The sequence below is a fragment of the Dermochelys coriacea genome, chromosome 27 (genome assembly GCF_009764565.3).
Source record: "Dermochelys coriacea isolate rDerCor1 chromosome 27, rDerCor1.pri.v4, whole genome shotgun sequence".
NCBI classification, from domain to species: Eukaryota; Metazoa; Chordata; order Testudines; family Dermochelyidae; genus Dermochelys; species Dermochelys coriacea.
In genome coordinates, this window is record NC_050094.1 from 8,450,297 (window position 1) to 8,476,475 (window position 26,179).

Below are 26,179 nucleotides of genomic sequence, written 5' to 3' on the forward strand. Positions count from 1 at the left end.
TGCTGTCACACCCTTGGAAAATGACTGGGTGTGTGTGGAAGGCATGGACCTGGGTGGATCATCTTTCCAGACCACAAACGCTGGCTCTTGTATTTTTACATGCATCTAATTGGGGCTGTCAGGGGAGAGAGGCCGCTCCTGCTCCTCCTCGGCTCCCTGAGGCTTTGCCGTGGAATTTCCCTTCCCCTTTTGGGGAGTTGGTGGGAGAGGGTCAGCCCTCCCTTTCGCTGACCAGGGCGCCAGAGGTGTACGGGGTGGGAGAGTAGCCACGGAGGCAGTTGTGATACCAGCCCCTCTGCAGGGCTCTGTGTGGTTGCACCAGATTGCCAGCCTGCTCGTGCCCAAGGTTGTACCATAAGTACCCAGTGTAGGGAGGACCCAGAGGATCCCAGACACGTACCCTAGAGCGCTGGTTATGCCATGCAAGAGCAGCGGGGCTAGTATGCAAACGAATTTCTTGGACCCGTGTAGCCTGCAACCTGGCTGCTTTGCAGAGAGGCTCTGTAGGCCACTGGGAATTGCACAGCAGCAGCGGGGCTAGAACTCGGAGCCTCCTGCTCCAGCAGCACAGGCACTGGAGCTGAAGATTCTCTGTTAGCCATATAGGGCCTATGACACACAGGTAAACAGTCCTATGTCATCAAGTAGGGGGCAGCAGTGCTTAGGTGTAAAGGTGATGCCCAGTCACCAAGTTTAGTGCTTGAGATGAAAGTTCCCAAGGTTCCGACCTGGGTTTTTTGTTCAGCCCACTTTGACGACTATTATCTTTGTTTTTGCTGGGGATGAAGGTGCAGTGCAGACAATGTGATGTGTTCTGATTAGCACCCGATAACCATGTGCGTTGGGGCAAACGCTTTCCAAGGAGCCTTGCTCAGGGGTGGAAACCAGATCTCAGCAAATACATGCACTCGCCTCCAGAAGAGGACTCCTACTGCCTAGTGATTAATTTGTACCAGGGCTGAGCCCCGACACCTCTGGGCCGGGCAGTTCACAGCCCCGGCACCCTGGGCTTGCAGCATCAGTTATGAAAGTAAAAAAATTGCTTGAGCCCTGACACCTTTCATTACACATTAAGCCCTGCTGCTGCCCCAGCAGGGACTGGACCGTCCAGGGCTGGGAGATAGGGAGTAACTGACTATGGATGAGGATGGGCTCTCCAGAAGAGCGGGTGCTGTGGTTGTTATAGAGAGGTGGAGCTAGTCACCTTGCTCCCCGCAGAGCTCACTGGAGCCTGGCCCACTCTGGGGATCCTCTATATAGCCCACTTCCAGAGGGGCTCCGAGTGGAGGTGATGGGAGCATGGCGCAGGTCGGCAAGGTGCCCCATACTTTTCTCACGGCGGTGTTGGGATTGGAAGCGACTTCCTGGGAGCTGAAATGCAGCCGGGCCTCAGCTGCGATGTGATTTGGTTCGAGCCCCTTGCTGGTCAGTCCTTTCGCCCAAAATCCTTTGCTGTCCCGTGCGGCTCGTGGAGGTGAAGGAAGCAGCGTGGTCTGCCCTGCCATGGAGCAAGCGTGTCGGATGTCTACCCTGGGTGGCTCTGTGGCTCCCTGGCTGTAGATCGGAGCCGCTCACAGACCACTCTGTCTCTGGAGTCACAGAGTGGTGCTCTACCCCCTAGGCCGGCCATCCTCACTGCCCCAGGCTATAGTCCGTAGCAGCGCCCGACCGGAGCCGTGGGCTGGGCGGCTCCCCACCGCCTGCCCCACCGCATATGCCCTGCTGCTGGCCGGCCCGACCTCCCATCATGGGATGCCAGCTGCGAACTCTTGCAGCTTCCCCCAGGCGGGTGTTTGGTTCTCTCGGGAGCCAGCCAGGCTGTGCACCCTCTGGCCAGAGAAAGCCACTTCTAAGCAGGGCTAAGTGCACATTTGGCAGGGGCTGGCCCAGACTGCCCCCTTCCATCTGCTGCAAGGTCAGGATTATTTTTAGACTCCTTGCCCTGGTGCTGTTGATACAAGGGAGAGTTCTTCCCTGTCTTGGTGTGGGATCTCGGCCACTAAGGTGTAAGGGTATCTGCCCCCCCATTCCCAGAGCGTCCTCAGTGGTTTATCCTCCCCGCACGCTAAATCTCGGGCTCCAGAGTCTCTGGCTAGCACCCTAATCACTGAGCCATCCTGCCCCTTCCCCTTCATCCCTCTTCCTTGCAATCTGACACCCAGGTGCACAATCTCCAGTCCTCCTCTGGGCCAGTCTCCTCTCAGCCCTCGTGACCTGGCCTTGCTGGAAATGCCAGCCGCTTGGGGACCCCCTCGTGCAGCTGTTTACAGCTGGGTAGAGCAGGCACGTAGGGTAGCAGAGACCCAGGATGGATGTGTGCATCCAGGAGTGGGAGCTGAGGGGACGGTGGGCGCAGAGGGGATGGGGAGCCTGTGATGGGTCTGAGCTGCAGTAAAGGGGGAGCTGTCCTCCTTGGGGAGGAGGGGGTGCCAAGCCCCATCGGTGTTTCATGCTGGTGCCCCTGGTTCTGGGCTGCCCTTCTCAGGAGCCACAAGCTTGCATGGCCACCAAAGCACCATCTGGATTCTGGGCTTCTCTGGAGCCTGGCAAAACAGCAGGTGCTCTGTGTGAGCGGCTACCTGCTCACCTTTACACCCTGGTGATATGGGATGGTGTCTGTCTGTCCCCCGGCCCCCAGCACCAGGAGAATTGCCCTGGGCCCATGGCAGCCCCCGGATCCAGCCCACCTGCCCCCCTCTTCCCAGTCAGCCCTGAATGCAGAGGGTGAAGCAAATGGAGGGTAGCTGGGAACACTCACGTACACACACTCGCACATCCCATGCCTGCATCGCGCAGCAAATGGGGGGTAGGTGGGAACGCACATGTGTGGTACACACACACACACACACACGTGCAGCAAAGCGAGGGTAGTCAGGAATTCACACGTGTAGTACACACACGTGCAGCAAAGCAAGGGTAGTCAGGAATTCACACAAGTCTCACACACACACGTTGTGCAGCAACGCGAGGGTAGTCAGGAACGCACATGTGTAGTACACACACCTTGTGCAGCAGTCAGGAATGCACACGTGCAGTACACACGCACACACGTTGTGCAGCAAACCGAGGGCGGCTGGAAACCCGCACCCCGCCGCATTCTGTGCGGCTGCTGGACGACCAAGAGGTAGCCGCAGCCCCACGATGGCTCCACGCCCCTGAGAGGGCCAGCCAAGAGGCTCGGCTGCCTCCCGTCCCTCTCTCTGCCAAGGGCGCGCTGGCACCAGGCAACGAGCCTGGGCTGGAGCTGCGGATGCACCCAGTGTGCCAATCAGCTAGTGCTGCTGCCGGCAGGCGCAGGGGGAGGCTCTGTCTTGGGTTGGTGTGGTAGCCGAGCCGCGTCCGTCCGTCCCATCCGTCAGCGTCAGGACGTCTTGAGGAATGATCCAAGATGGGGGAAAGGGGGCATTAATATTCCAGGCCATCCTCCCCTCCCCGCCCCCCATCCACCGCCCCCGACTTCCTGTTTGGATTAGAACAGGTTGTTCATTCAAGTGTGCAGGCCCCGCTGCTCGCATACAAATGGGCTTGCATCGGCAAGGCGGTTACTCACGACTGCGGTGGCCACCCAGCTCCATTCATCCGCAGCGCGGGCCAGGCCCGGCTCCCGGGGAGGGGAAGGGGGATTGCACAGCGCTTGCCGGCCGGTGCCCCTTCTCTCCCAATTTCAAGGGGACTGCCCCATTGCAAGGGGACCGCTTGCAGTGGACGGGCTTAGCACGCGTGGTACACAGTGAGGGCTAGGGCTGTGGGGGGGCCTGGGAGCCAGGGAGCCTGAGTTCTGCACTGTGCTCTCTGCGCCCCCTTGGGCAGGAGATCAAGGCTGCAGTGGCCGGTAGTTTTTTAGGGATCTGATGTGAGACTCTTTAGACCTGTTTTCTGAGTGCCAAAGTCACTGGGAGCTGCAGGCCCTCTGGCCAGAGGCACCCCCACACTGGCTCTCTAGAAGTGGATGCGTCTGGAGACACTGGCCTCCCGGCTCTCTGCGCCTCCTGTCTGGGAAAGGGGGCTCCCGTCCCCGCGGGGCTATGCTAGGCAGTTTTACCGATGCCTCTTGAGGGCTTGGGGAGCAGAATATCCTTGTTTTGACAGCTGGGTCAGATTTTTCGTGACCATCGTTCATTGCCGCCCCTACAGACCCCGCAACCAGGACTGGAGAGCTCGAGTCAGTTCTCGGCTCCGTCGCCAACTCTTTGTACGGCCCTGGGCAGATCCTTTAATCTCCCTGGGCCTTGGTTCCCTGTCAGTCATCTGGGAGTAACGAACAGCCAGCCTGTTGCTGGGCTTGCCTTGTCCGATCTTGAGCTCACCAGGGCACGGACTATGTCATAGCACAATGGGACCCTGATCTCAGCTGGGGCTTTTAAGCATGACCGCAGTAGTTGGGGTAATAACGTACAGTCAGAGGCATGCTGCTATTGAAATGCAGCCCTGTCGCGAAAGGCCCCAGATTATTGCACGGAGATTTACTGCCACTCATGGTCTCCTCTCCTCTCAGAATGGATCCGCATTGGAAGGGAACACTGAGGCCCAGAGAGGTGCAGTAACGTGCCTCGGAGCATATGGCGAGTCATTGGCAGGGTCGGGAAGAGAACCGGGGACGCCCAGAGGGCTGCTCTAGCTGCCGGGCTGTGCTCCTAGAAGTGGAAATAAACCTAGGGGTCGTGACTCCCATTCCCCACCCTTCTAACTGATGAAGGGCGCTCCCTCCTGTAGTGATGCTGGTACGAATAAGGGAGTTATGGATCCTTAAGGCAGCATTGCCTAGTGCCTAGAGTACTGGACTGGGACTGGAGAGACCTGGGTTCTATTCCCGTGACCTGCTAGATGACCTCGGGCAACTCATTCTGCCTCTCTGGGCCTCAGTTTCTCCATCTGTAATATGTGAACAATGCTACCGATCTCCACTTTAATGTTCTTTGAGGTCCACTGCTGAAGAAAGCTCGGGGGGAGGTTACAAAACGTGAGGGAGTTTTGATTTCCTTCATCTTTTCCAAGACCGCCCCATAGCTCAGCGCTGCCCCCACCCCCCCAGCCAGAGCACACGAAGGAGATCTCTGCCACAGCAAAGCTGGAATTGTCTGCGCTCTTGGCAGGGGGAGGCGGGGTTGGTGTTGCGTGAACGGCCGGCACAATGGAGAGCAGGCTCGGCCCCTGGCTCAGTGAAGGGCTGGATCATCACAGCATCACGGTTGGGTGCCGGAGGACTGCTCTGGTGGCGTCACCGGGCAGCACGGCTGAGCAGCCCTCTTGCCCTTCGACTCCCTGGCCTCCGGTGTGGGAGTCAACGCCAGGGAACATCGCTTCTCTCGGAAGCTCTGCAGGCTGGGGCCTGCCTTTAGCCAGCATGGGGTCAGCCCTGCCAGTGGCCCTGAGGGGAGACAGGAATTCAGTCCCGGCTTCTCTGCCCTGCGCGGGGCTTACATCATCTGCATTGGCATTTAGCGCACAGGTCGTGCTGTTCACCTTAAAAGGGCTTCCCACAGGTGGCCTAGGGAAAGCAAGATGCCAGGTCTTGACTAAGCAAGTCAAGGTAGAACCCAGGAGTCCTGACTTCCCTTGCTCTCCTAACTAAACCACACTGCCCTCCCAAGTCAGGAATAGGATCCAGTGCTTTGGGATCCTCCTGCGAAGTGCCTTATCGAGGAGGGAAGTCTGACTATTCATTATACCGAATGTCTTGTGGCAAGGAGGGAGATGCACCAGCTAGGTCAGGAAAGCTGGAGGGAGGTCCCACTGAGCCGGCTGCTCCTAGCCGGCAACCACAACCCCGCCGAAGGAGGGCACAGGCTCGCCAAAGGACGGATTCCCTGTGTCAGAGGCCGGGCTGGAGCCTCTTTGTTTTCCCGTACAGCTGGTTAGGGAGCTGACGGTGCATTTGGTGTTCACGGCTGGAAACAGCCAAACTCATGGTCCTAGCTTCCTATTCCGGTGCGGGTCACTCGCTGGGCAGACGGGTGAGGTTCCACCTCCACCTTCTCTTCCAAAGCCAGCTTGGTGCCTCCCGGCCATTCCGCAGAACAGCAGCTATGTGCCACTTGGCGCAGGCATGGCAGAGTCCGGACCTGCCGCTGGCCGTCTGCCCCAAGCCCTGCCAAGCCGCAGCGGCATCCCCTGGGCAGCCGCACCCGTTGTCAGCAAGGGGTAATTTTGCTACGGCCTGGGTGTGACCGTGTGCCGGGGCCTCCTTCGTTAGGAGCGAGTGCAGTAAATGAAAGGGGAAGACAGCCTTGGGAGAGCTTAGGTCACAAGGCAGAGAAGACGGCTTTACAACGGGCATCTGTGCTAGACATGCCCTGCTGGGCCCAGTTCCCGCATTGCCCTGCACCGCGGGCAGGCGTTCACAGTCAGGCACAAGGTTACCGCTCAGATCGGAGAACAGGGTTCTGCTCCCGTTGGGCGCTGATCGGAATGGGCCCTGGAGAATCAGCGCCATGGTGGACCCGCGTGCAGCCCACCACTGGAAAACTCCTAAATCCTCAGGGCGGCTTCTAAATAAACGACCTGATTTTTGCAAAGGGCCAAAGACCCCGCAAATCCCATAGAGGTGGCAGGGAATTGACAGAGGTGGGGGGAGGATGAGGCCTCTCTGCAGAACAGACCACGTCCCCAAGGGCTGGAATGTGAAATTAAGCGCTTAACATTAGGATCCTCTGGTCAAAAGTCTTGGCCGTCGCTTCCAGATGTGGCCCCGATTCTGGCTGCACCTGGGGTCTGATTTCCAGGAGAGACCAAGCAGCCACGTTTTCCAGCTGAAGGCTTCAGAAGCTGATGAGGGCCTAGGCACGTATAAGGTGTCTCAGTTTGGACCCCTTCAAAATCATGGGCCGCTTTAGGCCAGGGGTATCTAGGCCTGAAAGGCGTTTAGGTTCCTAACTTCCAGGGAATTCAGTGGGTCTTTTCAACGTTTGTGAGGACGGACTAGGGCAAGGGTTCTCAACCCAGGGGCGGGGGTTATGACCCCCTTCCCCTCCACGTATTGCTCAGTAAGCCCAGCTGGTTCCTTCCTCCGTGGGAGGAGAGAACGTGGACCAGGTTCCTGGAATGTAAAAGGGGTTTTCAGAATGCAAAGGGGCGATTCGCTCTGGAGCCAGGCATACTACAGGCCTTGGGGCTGGGATCAGCTTTCTTCTGACCCTGGGATCCTGGAGGCCTTTCAAACCCCAGTATAGGGCAGTCTTAAGAAGGCCTTGAAAAAGCGTCAGAGCGGTGGGCCTGATCCAGTGTCTTTTACTCACGCAAGCCACCTCATTGACTTTAACCGGCATACTTTTCGGCATAAGGGCTGTGGTGTGTGGGTAATAGCCGGCCGTGTGCGATCCGTCAGCAGGACTCCTGAGTTCTATTCCTGGCTTGGGAGGAGAATGTCATCCAGTCAGTAGAGCAACATTGCAGGGAGCAGGGGAGAAAATAAGAACACAGGTTCAATATCGTTGGAGTTGCACGGGGCTGAGAATTGGAGCGCGTGGAGATGGGGATAGATCGGAGCTGCGTTTCACTAGTAGGGTGCTTGTGCCCATAGCATTGGAGATCACAGATGAGAATAAAGTGTCAAATGCTCTGGATCAAATATGATTGCTTTTATAGATGGGGAAACTGAGGCCTGACACAATGAAGAAAGTTACTTGCCCAAGGTCACGCAGCAAGGCAGTGACCTGGCTGGGAATAGAATCTAACTCTTCTGATACCCAGTGCGGTGTTTTAACGAAAAGGTCATGCCTTCCCCCCATGCCGCACGCTATATATAGTCAGTCACATATGTATAGTAATATTTCATGCTGTCCCTCACTAACATAGGTCTAGGAGGGATTCCCTGGGTCTAGGTGCCCAGGCCCCTGTTATCTCACGGCAGCCCTGTCATATCCTCCTGTTCATACCCATAGCAAGGTCCATCTTAATCCAGTTCGGTTGTTTGCTCCACTCCTGTTGGGAAGCTCTCCCTCCTTGGACATTTATTCATTCATATTTGATAGTGCTGCCTAAGGGTCTGTCTGCCCTGCATGCTAAACCCAGCTCTGACTCAGGTCTGAGCCCAAACCCTCCTACCGTGCACGCACAAATCAGTCTGACTCGGGTCAGCAGGCACTCAGGAGCCGGATCCTAAGAGCCTGCTAGAGGGGTAAGTCAGAGCCCAAGTCCTGCAGAGACTCAGGTCTAAGCTCTGTCAGTTTCCTGTGTGGACGCAGCTCAAGCCATGGACCCGAGTCAGAAGGTCTGCACAGGGCCGTGTGGACGCGTTAGCACGGCTGAGAGACCCAGGTTTACAACGCAATGCGGATGCTCAAGGTGTGGGCTTTGAAATACCAAGTCCACAAGACTGGGTCCCACAGACGTAGGTTTCCAGAGCAGTGTAGACGTTTTCTGAAGGGCTCTGCTGTGATCAAGGCCCCGTTTTACTTACACACATTGAGCTCACAATCTCAATACACAAAGAGCAGGAGGGGAAACTGAGGCACGGAGTGGTAAAGGGACTTGCTCATGGTCCCCCAGCAGGCCAGTGGCAGAGCTGGGAACAGCCCGCTGGCCTAGTGGCACCCATTCCTGTGTCGTAACTACAAGATGAGTCGTCTTCTCTGTGTTTTGCGCCGTGTCTGGACGCATGTGGATGTTGTTGCTTATGATCTGTCTTGCGGTAGCTCCTTGGCGCCCCAGGCACAGACCCAGAACCCCCTGGTGCTAGGTGCTGTACAAACAAGGAGAGTTAGGCATCTAAGTACCTTTGAGGATTGGGGCCTCAGTTCCCTATGTGTAACATGGGGGATAATATTCCTATCTCTGAGCATAAACTCAGTAAAGATTGTAAGGGGCTTAGGTGCTGTGGTAGTGGGTGCCGTGCAGGTGCCATAGGGAGCAGCTGAATTGCTACATGACATATATGGGGCCTGACTCTGCCTCGCATGGCAGATTGTGCCGTGAAACTGATCCCCGACAGCATGTTTGCACCCCCCGGACACAAGCATAAATGATAGTGCAAGGTGGTAGAGAATCAGGTCCCTGCTATCAAGACAGCCCCACTGCTTCACAACCAAACAATATGTATAAACAGACCCTAATGCAATTCTGCCCCCCCGCCCCCCTCGCCCGCCAGGTTTATACAGTTTTAATCTCCCTCATTTGCTGGGAATGTTAGATCAAAAGCCCCGAGGCAGGGCCCACCTCCGCAGAGGCGCTGGGACAAGAGGATAAACACTCTTGATTTGATGTCAAATTATTGAACCGAGCAGGGTCGTCTGTGTGTGTCGCTCGCCCTACGCACAGGCTTGTACCACGTCACCACCGCGTCAGCAGCGTTGCCATGGCGAAGGAACACAAAGGTTCGGGTGTTGTATGTGTCTGGGAGTTGGCGGGGGTGTTGTGTAATTCAGCAGACGGGAGCTGTTAACCACGGTGGGGAAATGCAGGGGTTGTGTGTGGGGAGCTGGCTGAGCCTTGACCGGGCTTTCGCTACCAAACCGAGCTGTGTAGATGCGTCTCCTGATGGGCATTCTTGTCTCGGTGGTTGATTATCCTGGGGTATTTCTCTGGCATTTCTAAAGTGCCCATCCTTGCAGTACCCGGGCACCGGTCCAGTTTCCTCTTGCATCTTTCCTCTGCCTGCCCCTGATTATTAGCTGTATTGGAGTAGCACCTGGGAGCTTCAGTTGTGCTAGGCACCGTCCAGACACAGAATACAATGACAGTCCCTGCCCCAAAGGGCCACAATCCAAGGATAAGACCCAGGCCAACTGGTGGATTCAGTCTGGGGAGATGACTGAAATGACCAGACCATACTGGCTGGGCCGAGGGGCAGTGCCCTCAGCTCCCAATCTGCCTATCAGTTGCCACCTTTTTTTGTAGCCCCTGCCACAGCAAGGCAGAGCTGGAAGAGGGGATTTGAAATCCCTCGCTTCCTCTCCACCTGCAGGGTGGTACATTATTACCATTTGTAGCAGGAAATATTGACGTGACGGTAGCACCCAAGTCAGGCTCGGGGCACTGGTGTGCCGGGGGTTGCACACCCGCGACTGTGTTCCCGGGCAGGCGGGGATTATACCGGCTGGAAAGTGAAAATGTGACTCACTTGTTCCACCGTCTCTGCTTCGTTATTTCTCCGGCCGTTGCAGCGAGGGGATGCCTGGTTTGTGTGGCGCGTGGGGAACGCTGGCACCAGGCAGAGCGTCGCCCCTAGAAATGCAGTTCACTTGCCAGGGCTGTCTGCCTTCCTCCGGGAGGAGGCTGCTGATGTGGTTGGACAGGGATGTCAGAGAACTGGGGGTTCTCTCCCCAGCTCTGCCACGGACCTTGAGCAATGTGCCTCAGTTTTCCCGCACCTGTGGGATTGGGTTAATGATACTGATCTACCTTCAGCTGTGAGCTCTTTGGGGTAGGCGCCTTCCTTTTATTCTGTGTTTGTACAGCTTTTAGCACCATGGGTGCCTGGTCCATGCTGGGGTGGCTAGGCACTACCGTAATTTACCTAGTAGCAATAAAAATGTACAGCACCTAGCACATTGGCTTTGTGGTTCGTGACTGGGGCACTGTAGGTGCTATCACTATGCTCATAAATAATACAGTACCTCGTAATGGGGGGCAGGGGAGGGGGTGTGAGACTTAACTCATTAATGTTCAGAAAGTGCTTTGAGATCCTCACGGGGAAGGGACAGCGGGCAGCGATCTTCTCTCTCCTCTTTCCTTTTGTAGCTTCTTCCCCTTCTGCCTTTCGCAGTCGCCCTCATGTACCAGCTCTCTTCAGAGCTGTCCTCCACCTCCCGCTTCCATCTCCCCACCCTGCTCACAACAGCTGCTGTGTGGCTCTGTCTATATTTAGCCCTGTGAGTTGGTCTCCCCCAACCCCCCCATGTCATTACAATAAACCTGCAGAAAGGGGATAATTTCCTGGAGAAACACCTCGCTCCAGGAGAGGTGGGAGTAGCTGGTGCTGCCATGTGCCCCGCGATAGTGTGCACACATACGCGCGCGCACACACACACACACATGGCAGGGTTGTCTGTGGCACGGGCTTGTGCCGGATCTGTGCCTTTGCGGGTTAATGACAGCGCACATGGTTTTACGACAGACGGGGAGACAATCGGAGGAGCGAGCGACTGAGTCATGCACAGCTCTCGACTCATTCACAGCTTGCCAAAGCCCTGGCGCCCGACGCAGCCCTGCCAGTGGGGCCGACGGCGCGCAAGGGGCTGCATGGTGGGTTACGATGCCGTGGGTGATGACGGGAGTGTCCCACTGAGCAGCGAGGCTGGAGGAGATGGACTCTGGATCTGCTGAACCCCAAGGGTTGCAGGGGGATGGGGACTGGCATCCCATTCCTGCTGAGCCTCAAGGCTGCAGGTGGGGATGGGGAATATCCTTCCTCTCCTACCCTGGGATCTGGCTAGGCCCCCCAAGCTGGGACCTGCATCCCAGACTCGGATCTCTGCCTTGGCAGTGGAGGACGGTGGCTTTTGCCTCCAGGAATCGGCTCTGCGCAGCCGATCCGGGTGCCTGTAGAAGTGACTCTGTGAGGATCCGGCCTGGAGCTCTGACCACTTCCCGCTAGCAAGTGTCTCCCCAGTGTGCACAGCACACGTTGGCCGGTGCAGGGGGGAGTGAAAGGCTGGCCAGGAGGGGAAAAGGTGCCCCCTCCAATGCCCTGCATTGTGTCCAGGGCGCGAGAGGTCACTGCATTCTGGTGGGTATGCAGCCATTGCTTCCAGCAGCGAATGCCCCCTTGCCGGATCTCTGCCAGGAGCGAGGGGTCCGCAAGGGCCGACGGACACAGCACTGGACACAGCCAGCTTAGTCTACTGTTTGTTTAACCCTGATCCAACCTAGCCCCCAGGTTAGCCAGCGTGTGACACTCCTAGATGGGCTGAATGGATGGAGGCTCTGGGACTCCATTAACAGAGGGCAGTGTCCGGCCATGGGCAGACAGAGTGAGGGTGGGAATGGGAAATGACCTGGATTGATTTGACTTGGCCCCCATTCTCTAAAGCACCCTGGGACGCTGGGCCCACCGGGGCACCCCGGCTGGTCCTGGGGCGCCGGGCCCACCGGGGCACCCCGGCTGCTCCTGGGGCACCGGGCCCACCGGGGTACCCCGGCTGCTCCCTGCCCCCATGCCCAGCGGGCAAGCAGGAGAGCAGAAAGGGGAACTCTCCATTGCTTTTAGCGGAGTGGGGGAATCCTCTCGCCCTCCACCTCTGCCCTCCCTGCTGGCTGGTCCCTGGCGGGGGCCAGTTCCCAAGGCCTGTCTCTGTTTGCTCGCCAGCGGTAGACGTGAAGCCGGCGCTGCCCGTGGCCATGCAGAACTCCTGCGGTAGCAGCCCGGTGGACCTGCGGACAGACGCCCGGGGCAGCGTGCCCAGCGTGGACCCAGCCGTGCGGGAGCAGCAGCTGCAGCAGGAGCTGCTGGTCCTGAAGCAGCAGCAGCAGTTGCAGAAGCAGCTGCTCTTCGCCGAGTTCCAGAAGCAGCACGAGCACTTGACGCGGCAGCACGAGGTCCAGCTGCAGAAGCACCTCAAGGTGAGACGCCCCGTGGGGCTGCCACCGCCTCGCTCCCTGGAGGGCATCTCAGAGCTCTGCCCAGCTCCACCTGCTCGCAGGGCTTTTCCTATCGGCATAGCCCCGCAGGCTGAGACCCTGTCCTAACTCACCAGCTGAGCAGGCTTGAGCCTGGCTGGTGCCCGGAGGGGAGACCTGCCAGGCACGATGCAGCAGGAGTCGGTAGAAATGGCTACGGTGGTGCCCAGCCCCCTCGTCTGGGGGACCACTGCTCTAAAGATGCACAAAACCTTATGGGAGAAGTTAGTGACTCGAGAGGGAGGGGCTGGGCTAGTAGAGGGGGGCCAGCTCTTGCCAACCTATCCTGAGTTGGTGTCTCACGATTTTGGGCGCTCATCTGAAAGCCCCAGCTCCCGGAGTCAGGTGAGGTCTGAGAATCGCGGCTTTTGTTTAAAAATACAAACGGTTCTAGCCCCAACCCTGGGTTGCAGAGAGAAACACGACCCTGAAAGGCTCCAAAAGCAGAAAAGGAATTAAAAAAGACCCCCCCATGTTATTTTTTTTAAATCTCGTCATTTGGGGCGGGGGAGGGCTGCCGGGTGAGGTTTGAAAGCCTGGGGTTGGCCAGGTTGTTGCTACCGCGGCACAAGGGGGCTCTGGTTTCAGCTGAGCCTCAGAGCCAAAGCTTTCTGATCATTGAAATCCCGTGGCCCTTTTCATGAGGACCCTGGTGTCCTGCCGCATTCTGACTTGGGGGGAAGGGGGGCTGACTACACTTCACCAGCCCAAGATCCCTCTTTTGCTTTAGCTGCGGGCAGTGTTCCTCCTCATTTCCCATCCGAACCTGCTGTGGAACTGCTAGCACAGAGTGGCTGCCCCGTTCCACCCCAGAAGTGGCTGCATTGCAGTAGTGGGCAGAGGTTGCAATCCTGTGGGAGACCTTTGGAGGCTTCCAGAGGCGCTAAATGAATCAGCCACTAATTACTATTGTTATTCATATCACCGTGGCACCTAGGAGGCCTAGTCATGGCCCAAGACCCCAGCGTGCTGGGCGCTGTACAAACAGAGCACAAAAACAACAGTAATACACGATTGTCCTTCTTTTCCCCTCCCACCATGCGTAAAGGAGGGAGCTCTCCCCTGTGGAGCACTGCAAGCTTCTATAGCTCCTTTCATCCTGAAGGATCCCGGATTGCTCTCTTGACATGCAGCCACCTCTGGGGTGGTACCACACCAGCACATAGCGTGGCAATGCCAGGGGAAGGGGCAAGAGAATTTGAGACAAGAGCAACCCCCTGCTGCTCCCTGGCAGAACCCACAGGAGCTTGCTTTACCAAGGGCTCGTCCAGACAGCCCTCACACTGCATGGGGTGGAACGTACCGCAGCGGGCTGAGCGGCCGGGGCCGGCCCATGGACTGTAGGTGCAGGGGGCCTGATTCTCTGCTCGTTCACCCCTGAAGCCAACACATGTGCACTGCTGGGTAGGAGAGGAGTGTCCGGGTTTCAGACCGGAGGCTGAGAACCCAAAGCCCCCCCTCCCCCCCTGCCCACCGGCCCGTTATAGCCAAGGAAGGTAAGGGATGCAGGTGGGACAGCCTGTGCAAATTTTCCCAGCATCCCTTGCTGGCTCCCTGCATTGCCTAGGGCTCGATGTCCCAGCCGTCCCTATTCCATCTCATTGCACCTTTGACGCCCACTCCATGCCGGCGATGCAGGCCTGGCTCTCATAGGATGTGGGGGGGCTTCCATGCATGCTGCCCTGGTGGGGGGCGCTTTGCCAGCTCCTAGCAGGGCTGCTCTGAGCAGCTCCCTCTCCTCAAGGAGTCCATGGGAGAGCCGGCCGAGTCCTGGGTTTAATCCTTGCTCGTGGCTGGATGCCTCCTTGCCCACCTCAAGTGCCCACCGCCCCCCCCCCCCCGGCCTCTGAGCTGAATCAAGCCCCACTGCACCAGCCACAACCGGGCCTTCTGGGAACCCCGCCTGGTCTCCCCTCCCTGCCAGCCCGTGCCGTGGGCTGTGACCGGGCCCCGCAGGCAGGGGGCATGTGCTTTTCAGTCACTGACAGCAAGAGGATGGGGCCCCTCCGTGCTAACCGGGGTCCCCCGAATGAGAGTCTCCTCTGCCACCTGCCCCCCCCATTCACACCTGGTGTCCCCTCTTCGGCTCTCACTTGGTCTGCCCCCACCTAGTCTCCCCCCAGCGACCCCCCACCCCACCCCCCGCTCTTACCTGGTCTCATCCCCCCCGCTGCCGGTTTCTGTCCCCTCTGCCTGCCCGATCCCTGGCCCGCTAACCCGGCCCCCCTCTGCCTGGCAGCAGCAGCAGGAGATGCTGGCAGCAAAGCGGCAGCAGGAGCTGGAGCAGCAGCGCAAAAGGGAGCAGCTGCGGCAGGAGGAGCTGGAGAAGCAGCGGCTGGAGCAGCAGCTCCTCATCCTCCGGAACAAGGAGAAGAGCAAAGAAAGTGAGAGCGGGCGGGGGGGGGCGGGGGTAGGCGCTCGACTCTTGCCCTGCGGAGCCTGGGCCCAGCTGGGGCAAAGGCTGGCCTGGGGGCCATGAGGATCGACAGCCTCCCGGCCTGTATTTTTGATCTTGGTGGGCTCCAGTTTTAACTTCGACCAGTGCAGCCTGTGCCAGGAAGGCCCAGACTTGCCCAGCTGAGGGTGCCCCGTGGGCAGCTGGCCGGGAGCTCCACGGGGAGTGGCCTGTTATTCCGACAGGCGCCAGAGGGAGCAGATGGCAGCTTGCCCTCCTCTTTGGTAGGCAGGGGCGGCCCGGGGAGAGCGCAGATCCCAGCCATGCTCAGTCTGGATCCCGGCGGAGCATTGCTTGCTGGGAGTGTGGCTCGAGAGACAGCACTGCATGCTGGGGGAAGTTGTCTCCCTCGGCCCTAGGGACACAGTATGGAGCTTTGCAGGGGGCACATGGCCCATGGCAGGAGCCCAGTTTGCACGTGACCTGGAACCAGAAGTGCGAGAGGGGCCCCGGGTGAGGCCCTCGCCCCTGAGACTCATGTCGGGTCTAAATAAAAGACCCAAGCCCCTTGTCTGCCAGCCTTGGTGGGGATCTGTTGGTGGTATTGGTGCCTCCCCGCTCAGCGCCCAAGTCCAGAGGTCAGCCGGCCCAGCAAGCAATAGCCCGCACTAAATGCCGTAGGGCTCGGGGAATCCTTCTCCCCAGCCATGCTCTCGGGCGCTTGGTCAGCCAGTGCCTTTCCTGTGGACCATGTCCCGTCTCTCTGCAGGTGCAATCGCCAGCACAGAAGTGAAGCTAAAGCTCCAGGAGTTCCTGCTCAGCAAGTCAAAAGAGGTGACGGCAGGCAGCTTCAACCATTCCCTCCCACAGCACTCCAAATGCTGGTAGGTTGGCCGGCGGGCATGGCAGAGCCAGAGAGGGGGAGCGGAGCGCCGGATGAACTGGCTGGGGCCTCTCTTAGAAGACTGAGATCCCAGACTCCTGGGTTCCGTGCTCTGCCCTGGGAGGGAGTGTGGTATAGTGGTTAGAGCTGGGCGTCAGGACTCCTGGGTTCTCTCCTGTGTGTGGTCTGGTGGGCCACGCAAGCCCGGGTTTGCAGTCCCTCTGTCCGCTAAGCCACGCGGCCCCCCGCTTGTTTCCGGCAGCGTATCTTTGTCGGAGCCGTGGGGTGGGTAATGGGGTGTGTACAGCGTAACATCCCAATGGGGAGTCTCTGGGTGGTGTATGGATGCGCCAGGCTTTCCCAGGAGACCAGGGCATCACTCGGGGACGTGTGCGGTTAACCCGAATCCAGTCAAACCAAAATGGCCCGGTTCTGGGTCCCAAGGAGGGACCCCTGCCCGGCGCCGAGGTTGGGAGGTGGCTGTGACGTCTCTCTTCGCCTCTGGCTTTAAAAATGGACTGGCACACGTGGTGGCTAATTGCATCCCAGCGACCTACTCCACTTCCTGAGCCCAGGGATGCTTAGGGGATAAATCCACTTAGCCGGCTAAAAACAGATCCCTGATGGGCCGTTCCCCTCCCCCGCACTTCCTCCCGCCTTACCAGTAGCATTTTGTGTTTTCACCAGGGTCCACACATCCTGGCCAGGGATTGCCCAGGGACCTCGGAGATCCCATAGAAATTGTTAACCTCCCCTCCCCACACACACACTTCTCCTGATCCTCTCCAGAGCTCTGCCAGGAGCTGCGTGTGCAGCCCTGGCCGGGGGGATCCCGTCACAGCCCGATTGTCCCTCTGTCCTGGTTAGAACGTGGTTGGGTCTTGGAGCGGAGCCAGGACCTGTCCCACGTCGCAGCCTTGGCTGGAGCGAGCGCTTTCTGTCTAGACACTGGTGCCCCGCTGCTCAGCCCAAGGAGCTAGAACCCAGCGGAGGCAAGCCTCAGTCCCATCCAGACAGCTGCTTTTTATCCACCCTGGAGAGGGGATCAGGTTGTCACTTAGGTTCCCCGCTAGCGTTGATGGGGCCTGAGTTACACTGTGTGTCACCTGGAGGGCATCCCTGGCTAGGCGGGGAGAGAGGGGTCCTGGGTAGGCTCAAATAGACCCGTCTCCATGCATGGGTAGGACTGACGGGGCCTGGATCAGAGTGAGTCTGCACTCAGGCTGGGGCGCAGGGCAGCCTGTCTCTCTATGGCCAGTTGGGTGCACAGGTACCAGCTAACGGGGTGGGCCTCTCTAACAGCTTTGCTTCTTGGCATGTCTCCGCAGGGGAGCCCATCATACCTCGTTGGACCAGAGTTCCCCTCCCCAGACAGGCAGCCCGGGAACACCACCCTCCTACAAACTACCCCTACTCGGCACATACGACAGCAGAGATGACTTTCCACTCCGGAAAACTGGTCAGTGCCTCTGGAGGGGAAGGGAAACTTACAATCCACCTCGGTGGGGCTGGCTGGCTGGATCAGGGGAACAGGAGTGGTTTTGCCTCCGGGCCACTGGTTCAAATCCAACCCAGGGCAGTAGCCGGCGGCAAAGCGTTGCTACCTGCTGGCTCTTTGGGAGCCTGAGTGAGATGAGCTGGGCAGGCCTCTGTCTAATTCCCGCTGGGCAGGTGTCACAAAAATGACCATCATAATTGGCCCCCTTGCCAGCAGAGAGGTCAAGGTCTGGACAAGCCATGGAGATCCCCCCCCCATGTGTCTGGAGGGAGGTGGGGAGGATCTGTGGTTGTAGCTAGCACAGCTTCACCCTAGCATGGGGAGGGCTGTAGTTATTAATATAGGACCTAATATTCACAAGAGCCCAGTTCTCATTTAGAGACCAGAATCAGAGACCAAATTTTCATCAGAGTCCAGCACCTTGTGAGCTGAGCATGTCTGGAAATCTGGCCCCGATTCGGGGAGCGGAGCCCTGGCAAGCCTGGCCCTGAGCTCTTTGCAAAGCCCCTTGGGTAGAACGTTTAGTGCTTTACGGACCAGACCCCCCCGCCCCAGAGACCAAACAGCCATCAGAGGGCAGCGATTGGTGCTCACTACCGCCCCAGGCTGGATTTGACCCGCCCGCCCAGAGGCAAAGCCGCTTGAGTGCCCCAATTCAGTCCAAACAGCTGGTGTCTAGAAGGGGATGGCCCACTGTTGTGGGTGGAGCGGGCTCCTGAGGACTGAGGGGTGCAACGGACACCCCGGGGTCCTCCTGGGGAAAGGGTCAGCGTGACGGGCAAAGGGGGAGGAAGGTTGTTCCGGGCTCTGGCAGGAATGTAGGATGGGAGGGAGACTGAGCTGACGTCATTCGCTCAGCCACAGCCCCTCTAGCTGAGAGCCAGCAGGAGGCTGCTGTAGCCACTGGGGCCAGGCACTGGCCAAGAGCTGCCGGCGAGGGGCTGGGAGGCAGTGGGAGACAGGTCTGGGGCAGCGAGTCAGGGTGGGACCATTCATGGCACTTTCCCTTTCCCCGTCCAGCCTCGGAACCCAACTTAAAAGTGCGCTCGCGGTTAAAACAGAAGGTGGCCGAGCGCAGAAGCAGCCCCCTGCTGCGGAGGAAAGACGGGACCGTCATCAGCACGTTCAAAAAGAGAGCCATCGAGATCACGGGTGAGTGACGCCTGTAGGCCCGGGGACCCGGCCGGCGGGCTGGCTGTGGGACAGACTTGCGGGGGCTGCCTTTCGGCCCCGGGGAGCCTCTTGATCGGTTAACACAGTACTTTGATTCCGATTAAAGGGAAGTTGTGTCTGGTGTGGTCTAGAGAGGGGAAGGGGGACGGTGTTGTGCAGTGGATAAAGCACCTGGCTGGGAGCCCAGACTCCTGGGTTCTAACCCCAGCTGTGCCACTGATTTACTCTAGCGGTGAGTCACTTCCCCTGTCCATACCTCAGTTTCCCCATGTGGAGACGGGGGAGGGATGCTGCTGCTGCCTCCCTTTGTAAAACACTTGGGGGTCGATGCCTGAAAACTGTTTCAGTGTAGAAGCACTAGATACTGATATTATTAGTTGCTGGGCAGCATGTTCTCCAGCAGAACTGTTCCTTGGACACATGACAAACAGCTACCGTGATAAACAAGCCTTTGGGGATCGGGGGTGCTCGCAGCCACAGCTCCAGTCCATTGTTATTTTGCAGAAAAGCTGAACCCAAAAGGGGTGAGAATGAGACGTTCAGAAAGGAATGGTTGGGCAGGGAGAGTTCGCCTTTGATTAGACCCACATGGTGACCTTGAATTACTGTGCGGGGCTCAGACAGGACAGTGAAGGGCGTGGTAGATCCTAAGCAGAGAGAAGTACATAGACTGTGTCCTTTCATTGCTTTACCCGCAAACATCAGCCGGGTGGAGCGCTGCTCCTAGCGGGGGGAATCAAGGCCTGCTTTGGGTCTCTGAATATCATCACGCTGACCTGCGTCCAGCGAGATCTCCAACTGTGTACGCAACCATGCGCCTGATTTGAACACGCGGTCATCGGGAATGCATGCGCAAATCACGCGATCGTGCGTGCAAACAGCAACTAATGTGCAGTTGTGTGCATGCTCCTTTTGCTTGGGAAAGAGGGAGACTCTCCATTGTCATTTTGCCTCGTTGAGCTTCGGGAAGTGGGAGGAGGTTCAGTTAGAATTGCTGGACTATGCCTGGAGCCCCAGAGAGGCTAAATAGAGAAATATTTGGCTGGCGTGTGCAGGTGGTGAGTGTTGTGTGCACAATCGGCTCTGCATTGGGAGTGTCCCGTTAGCCTCTGGGGCATGGATGTGGGCAAGCTGGCTGATGCTCCCTTAAGGGAGAGACCTGTGGAGCAAACTTCCCTCGCGGAGACACAGCCAGAGTTCTTTTGCCAGAGTTGCTTAAACCAGTTGTGGAACTCTTTGGAAGGATGTTTTTGCCCGTGTCCACACTAGGGCTCGTGCTGGCAAGGCTCTGTTGGTTGTGCATGCTAGTGAAACTTCCTAGAGCAGAGCAGGCCTGGAGGAGACTAAAGGCTTGTCTACATGGGTACGTTTCCCCAGTTATACCGATATCGTTGTACAGGTAAAATCCCTGTTTGGACCTTCCCAGCCCTGAGTGGTTTTTCTCAGCGTGGTTTAGTCTCCTTCCACAGTGACATACGTGATCCTCTTACGCTGGAATAAGATTGTCCTCACGGGGTTTGTACCTGTACAACTATCCGCCGTAGGTTGCAGCGACGCTGCGGTCACTATCACTGCAGAGCTGTAGTGCAGACACTCCCTGCATCGACGGAAGGGGGTTTTCAGCGATGGAGGTTAAATCCACCTTCCCGAGCCACAGAAGCTAGGTTGGCTTAACTATGCCATTCAGGGGTGTGAATTTTTTCACATCCCTGAGCGACGGGGTTCGGTCGATCTACATTTTAAGAGTAGACCAGGACTTAGGTTATAGCAAAGAAACTCTACTGTGTATCCAAGGCCTGGGTGATGCTGGTAGATCTGAGGATGGATTATAGTCTGCGTCAGTCCCTTTGACTGTGCATATGTGTCCGTTGTTGGCTACTCAGGTTTGCAACTTCCAGGGTAAATGTCTGGGCCAGAGCTGGTGACCAATCCAGCCCCCGCCTGCCTGTTTCCCCTGCAGACCAGAGCATGGCAGTGAATTTCCATTTGGAGAGCGAAGATGGAAACCCCGCTCTGGGGCCCTGACTGGCTGCCTTAGTGTCCTGATGTTGGCTTTGACCTAGGAACCCAAACAGCTAGGATTTTCCAAAGCACATCAGATGCTGATTGAGTGACAGTGGGAACTGCTGGGCCCATTGTGAAAACCTGGCTCTGATTTCAGCACCTGAATGAGAATTGAGCTCTGGCCCTGCAAGTGGCTGCATGCCTGCATCTGTAATTTTCACTCCATGCATCTGAAGAAGTGGGTTTTTCACCCACGAAAGATCATGCCCAAATAAATCTGTTCGTCTTTAAGGTGCCACTGGACTGTCATTTGGCCGAGAGCTCTTTTGAAAATCTGTCCCTGCGTGGTGTGGAATCTGTCTGTCCAAGGCTGTCTGCCACCAGCCCTGCTGGGTGAGCTGACCCACCCAAGGTTTATGTGAGAGGGAGCTGCTGACAGGGCATCACCTGGATGTTGAAATTCAGGCCCCCGTCCCTGATTGGAAACAGCCTAAATCTGGGGACTGTCAGGGCATGCTGCAAAGCTCATTCCCTGGGCTAGGGAGGGGCGTGGATTCTGTGTTGGGGATTTTTAGTGATGGTCTCTGCAGAAGGGCTGGGGTTTGTGGGCTCAGTTGCTGCTTCCCTCTTGGGTTTGATTTCCCGATAATTCGGTGGATTTAATATTGTGCCCGGCCCCCTGGAGCCTGCACAGATGCAGGCAGATAAGCAGGGACAGCAGACTTGCACTGATTGACACCTGCTGGCGATCAGGCCCGTCCATCTCCTCCGAAACCCAGATCGGCCCGCCCCTGACGACGGGATCCCGGCTCCGCGAGGGATGAGCCAGTCGCCCCAGCTCCTCTGGCGGGGCTGCGGCCCTCTTGCTGTTATGCAACCAAGCGTTCATATCGAATTAAGAAATTAATCCAGAGGCCCTGTAATCTGTGCATGGCCATTTTATGTGTGTGTGGGGGGGAAGGAGGGGAGGATAATCTAGGAGCATCTGTTGCTCTTTAAGGAAATATTTTGCAGGGGAGTGGAGCAGGGGCAGATACAGCAGCTGCCTTTGAGCTGCTGTTATATAACGTCCGCGGTGTTCTGGAGCCGCCCCGGGACCGCTAGTGGTGGCAGATGTCAAGGGCAAGGGCAGGTACTTGTCTTCCTGAGATACAGAATGATGTCCCTCCACGGAGCATCAGTGGGCGTGATCCACAGCTGGGGCAAGTCCATTGATGGCCATGGGCCAGATCCCAGCTGATGTAAATCAGCATCCCGTGGAAGTCAATGGAGGGACGCCGGTTGATGCCAGTTGAGGATCTGCCCCCTGGCATGTAGGTGGTGCTTGGAAATCCGCTTTCCCCCACCTAGTGACAATGGCTGGGGGGGGAGGGGTGCAGAGCAGGCTGGGGACAGGGGCATGAAGCCAGCGGTTGTTTTTGTACCTGTCTGGATTGGGGATTTGTGCTGATCTGGATTTCTAACCTGGAGTGCCCGATGGCCTGGGGCAGCTGCAGCCGGGGAATGGGGAGACTCGGGGGGGAGGGGGAGGGGTCCATGCCCATCCTGCTGTGTGGGAAGATGGGATTTTTTTCTTTTCGGTGCATTGCATCTGGATTTGTGTTAAAATCCAGCAGTCTCCCTGGCACGGTCATTTGCTCCAGGCGCTACTGACTCCTACTGCTACTGGCTTACCCTTGCTTGCACTGGGGCCCACGAGGGCGCAGCCCCGGGGGATACAGGCCATGGCTGGGTAGGGAAGGTGATCTCGTTCCAGCCGTGCAAGAGGTGGCAGTGGAACCATAGAGCTCATGATCACAACTGCATGTGTGGCCAGCCCCCCCAATTCTGGATCATGCAGAGAGCCGTGCGGAGCGATAATACCCTTCGCTGTAAAGGGTCCTGTGTCAGGGATTTTGCAAGCCCTGAGCCCAGCTCTGTGCCCATCCTTTGGGCCCAAGAATTGGGGTCAGCTGATGATAATTACATTTCATCCTTCCCTAGCTCCTTCCACTTAGGGCTTGCAAAGTGCTTGGCAAACACTACAGAATGTAATCCCTGCAGCCCTACGCCTGCAAGGAGAAGCAACAGTCGGGGAAACTGAGGCATGGAGCCAGGCAGTGACTTGAACGCTCCCCCGAGCTGGGTCTAGAACTCCTGCTGAGTCTCCTGTCTAACCACTAGACAACACTCTTGCACCCCTCTCCCAGTGTGGAAGGAGTGCACTGTCTCTGGGGAAATTTTGCCCGAAGGCAGTGTCCCTTTCTCCCAGATCCATGGCGGGTCAGTTGTGCAGATGTCCGTGCCAAATTGGCTGGTGCAGATTGATGCCTTTGCTAGCCTGGCCCTCAGGGCCGGTCCAGGTCCATGCTGGATGCCCAGGACAGGCTGAGCCCACTTGGGAAGAGCAACGAAGATTGCAAGACCCTTTAGCTCCCGGCACACAGGAACGACATCTAGATTGGCCTGGCATTCGGGAGCATTGTGGGGAACGGGCGTCTGTGCTGGCAGCTGATGGCATATATGCAACTCTCCCTTTCTCTTGCAGTCTCCTCCGTGTGTAACAGTGCCCCAGGGTCCGGTCCCAGCTCCCCGAACAGCTCCAACAGCACCATCGCTGAGAATGGCTTCACTGGCTCTGCCCCCAATATCCACACCGAGGTAAGGTTTGCAGAGGGAGCCCCCCTGGGGGGTGCTGGGCCTCCCCCATTCCAGTCCTCGCTTGCTTTCTTCAGCACGAGCCCTGACCAAAGAGCTGAAAACTCATCTCCTCAGTGGAACTGCCCCGTCTCCATCGACGCTGCACTGATACGTGCTCGGCACTTTCCTTGTTATCCCCGATCTGGCAAATCTTGTGGCTGTTGTGACGTCAAGGACGTTTTCCTCTCTTCTGTCTTGTCTCTGAACCTTTTCTTTGGTTACAGGAGGGCTGCAGTGTTCCAGGAGGAAAGGGTTAATATTGTGTCGTCCTGTGGTGGGGATCACTGGGGGCTTCACATCGCTGGCGCGTGACACGAGCGACCCGCCCGCGTGTGTGAGGCGTGTCTGGGTGGATGCTAGTGGGACGATGGACTTTCTAGTGGAAACGGCGCCGATTCTCTCGCTCGCCGTGGTCGCGTGACTCCCAAAGGGTTGGGGGAAAAGAGCCTTTGGGTGATTTGGGATTTTGAGGTTATTTTTAGCTGGGGCTGGGAGAGTGACAGGACCTTTTTCTTCCTCTGCAGTTGGGATGCTGCCATTGGAAAAAAAAAACCCAACGCGTGTTGCTGAAAAAATAAAACAAAACAGCCAGTGACCAAACTAACCCCCCAGATATCTTCCTCGGGACCCGAGTGACATGAGCTCAGTAGAGTCAGGCGGTCGTTTAAATCTCATTCCCCATGGTTGCTGCCCTTTGTTTACTCGTTCCGTTTCCTTCAGCTGGAAGCTGGTCAGTTACCCTTCCTGCTCCTAGGTGTTTTCGGGGAGCAGATCCCCAGTGCAATCGCCGCATGTAGATGCAGGATGGGCAGACATACCGGAGCGGCTGGTGCAGAGAGATTGAAGGCCCTGATTGTGGGGTGTGACGGGGACAATGTCCCCTTTAAATAGTTAAAGGGACCATCCTGGGGCGGCCGAGCTGGGCCCCCCCATGTGTGTGCTGGGCGGGAGACGGGGACGTTCCACTCACAGGACGTGGGATGGGGTTGGGCGTGCTCTGGTTTGCGGACATGGAGTTCCTCGCGACCACCCGCAGCCCTGTGTTGGCCATAGCTAGCGTTTTTTGTGTCCACGGGCCCTTTGGCTGTGTCCCCGGTGATGCACAGCGCCGGATCTCGGCAGGGACGTGGGTTCTAGGCTCCCACCATCAGCCTATCAGCTAGGCCCTGCTGGTCGTCGTCGGGGGGTTCCCTGGCCTGGTCCTACAGCCTGCAAGATCCTTTGCAAACATCCAGGTCCGAACCCAAATACAACCCACTTGTGGCATAGGTTTGTTCAGATCTCTGCATCTCTCTTCCCCCACCCCTCGCCGAACGAACACTGCTCTGATGGTGGTCTCTCGGCTGTCACTTGGTGTAGCTGGTCGTGATCCAGGGGCTTTGCTGGGAGAGACGGGGACGCCCCCTCTCTCCTGCTGTAGTGGGGAAGCTGGAAGCACACCCAGGATCTCAGTTAACTCCGCCAGGCCCGGGATAAACCGGAGGGACAATGGGAGTAAGAGGCAAGCACAGAGCAAAGGCACAGAGAGAGATGGGGCAGGGCTGGCCGTGTCCCTGCCCAGGGGAGCCATCCGGTGGGTCGGCAGAGACATCTCTTATCCCAGTCAGCCTGAGCTGCTGCCCCTCCCCAGTTTCTGCAGTGGGGCTTAGCTCCCAGATGCAGGTTGCTGCGTGGATAAGGGCAAAGGGGGCGAGGCTGGGAGCGCCGAGGGGACACCTCACCTGGGGGGCTATGTGGGCTGAACAAATCCATGAAACTCACTGGACATGGAACGAAGTCTGGGCCCTATAGTGTCAGCGCTGAGTAGGGAGGGTGCTCGCTGCGGGAGGGAAGAGGGCATGCTGGGGGGCACCCTTCCTGGGGTGCCAGAGCTGAGCAGAGGTGGAAGTAGGGGGAGGTTCTTCTGGGGTGTTAGGAGCGGGGCATGCACCCTCCTGGGGTGCCAGGGCTGGGCCAGTTTTCCCTAGGGTGCTGGAGCTGACTTTTACCCACCGTATCTGAATTCAGTAGGCGCTCGAGAGGTGACAGGCTGTGGGGCTGCAATGGGGTTCAGCAAGAGGGCAGGGACCCAGAGCAATAGTCATTGACGTGGGCAGAATCTCTGCCCCTCGGCTGCCCCCAAGCCAGTCCTATTACTCTCCATTTTAGGGATGGGGAAACTGAGGCACACAGCGGGAACAGTGACGTGCCCAAGGTCATGCGGGGAGTCCTTCTTGGCATCTAATAGCTGCGGAGCTGAGACCGTAGGGACCCCCCTCTCCATCCACACGCTGCTTCCCCCCCCTTCCCCAAGGCCCTTGCTAGGACCGAGCTTTGGGCTAATCTGCTTGTTTGACGCCTGCGTTAGAAGAGAGCACCCCCTGCTGGCTAGTGCTGTCATAGCAAGTCCTGTTCCTGGTGGGCTGGGGCTGACCAGCCGCACCTGAGCTGTTGCCACGTCCTCCTCTCTCGCTTACGTAGCTTTTTACCCTTGTCTCTTTCTTCCCCACTCCCTCCCTCCTTCCTTCCTTCCTTTCTGCAGCAGCTGCTCCCCCAGCACAGAGCCCTGGCAATGGACGGGTCCGCTAGTCAGCTCAGCCTCTATACCTCCCCGTCACTGCCCAACATCTCCCTGGGACTGCAGGCAACGGTCACCGTGACCAACTCGCACCTCAACGTGAGTACGGGCGCAAACATGCGGCAACCCGCCCCCTCCCTGGCGAGGATGGAGGCAGTAGGGGGAACAGGAGCCGCGCTCCAGGGCAGCGCCTGGCACTAGGGAGAGCGAGGCAGACCATGCCCGTGCCAGGGGTGTGCGCTGTCGGGGCACACCAGGGCTGCATCGTGCCGTGCATCGCACCGGCATGGGGCGGGGGCAGCGTGGAGCCAGTGTGAGCTGGGGACCGTTTCGCACCCACATCGCGCAGATGTTGATGACGGTGGGAAAGCCCGGCAAAGAACCCAGGAGTCCTGGCTCCCACACACTAGAGATAATCTGCACGAAGGCAGAGCT

General features: G+C 57.9%; 1 protein-coding gene across 9 annotated transcripts in view; it reads left to right on the top strand.

Annotated features, from left to right (window-relative positions):
• Positions 1-26,179, top strand: part of HDAC5 (histone deacetylase 5) — a 104,630-nt gene that overhangs the window by 52,772 nt on the left and 25,679 nt on the right. For 3 of the 9 annotated variants that reach the window (XM_038385171.2, XM_043503490.1, XM_038385167.2), the window contains 7 exons: positions 12,245-12,498; positions 14,795-14,939; positions 15,720-15,834; positions 17,162-17,292; positions 18,352-18,483; positions 23,036-23,148; positions 25,709-25,843. In XM_038385171.2, the coding sequence (XP_038241099.1) occupies positions 12,245-12,498; positions 14,795-14,939; positions 15,720-15,834; positions 17,162-17,292; positions 18,352-18,483; positions 23,036-23,148; positions 25,709-25,843 (1,025 nt within the window). The remainder of the gene's footprint in view (positions 1-12,244; positions 12,499-14,794; positions 14,940-15,719; positions 15,835-17,161; positions 17,293-18,351; positions 18,484-23,035; positions 23,149-25,708; positions 25,844-26,179) is intronic. The other 6 variants (XM_038385176.2, XM_038385168.2, XM_043503491.1 and 3 more) reach the window with 4 other exon arrangements.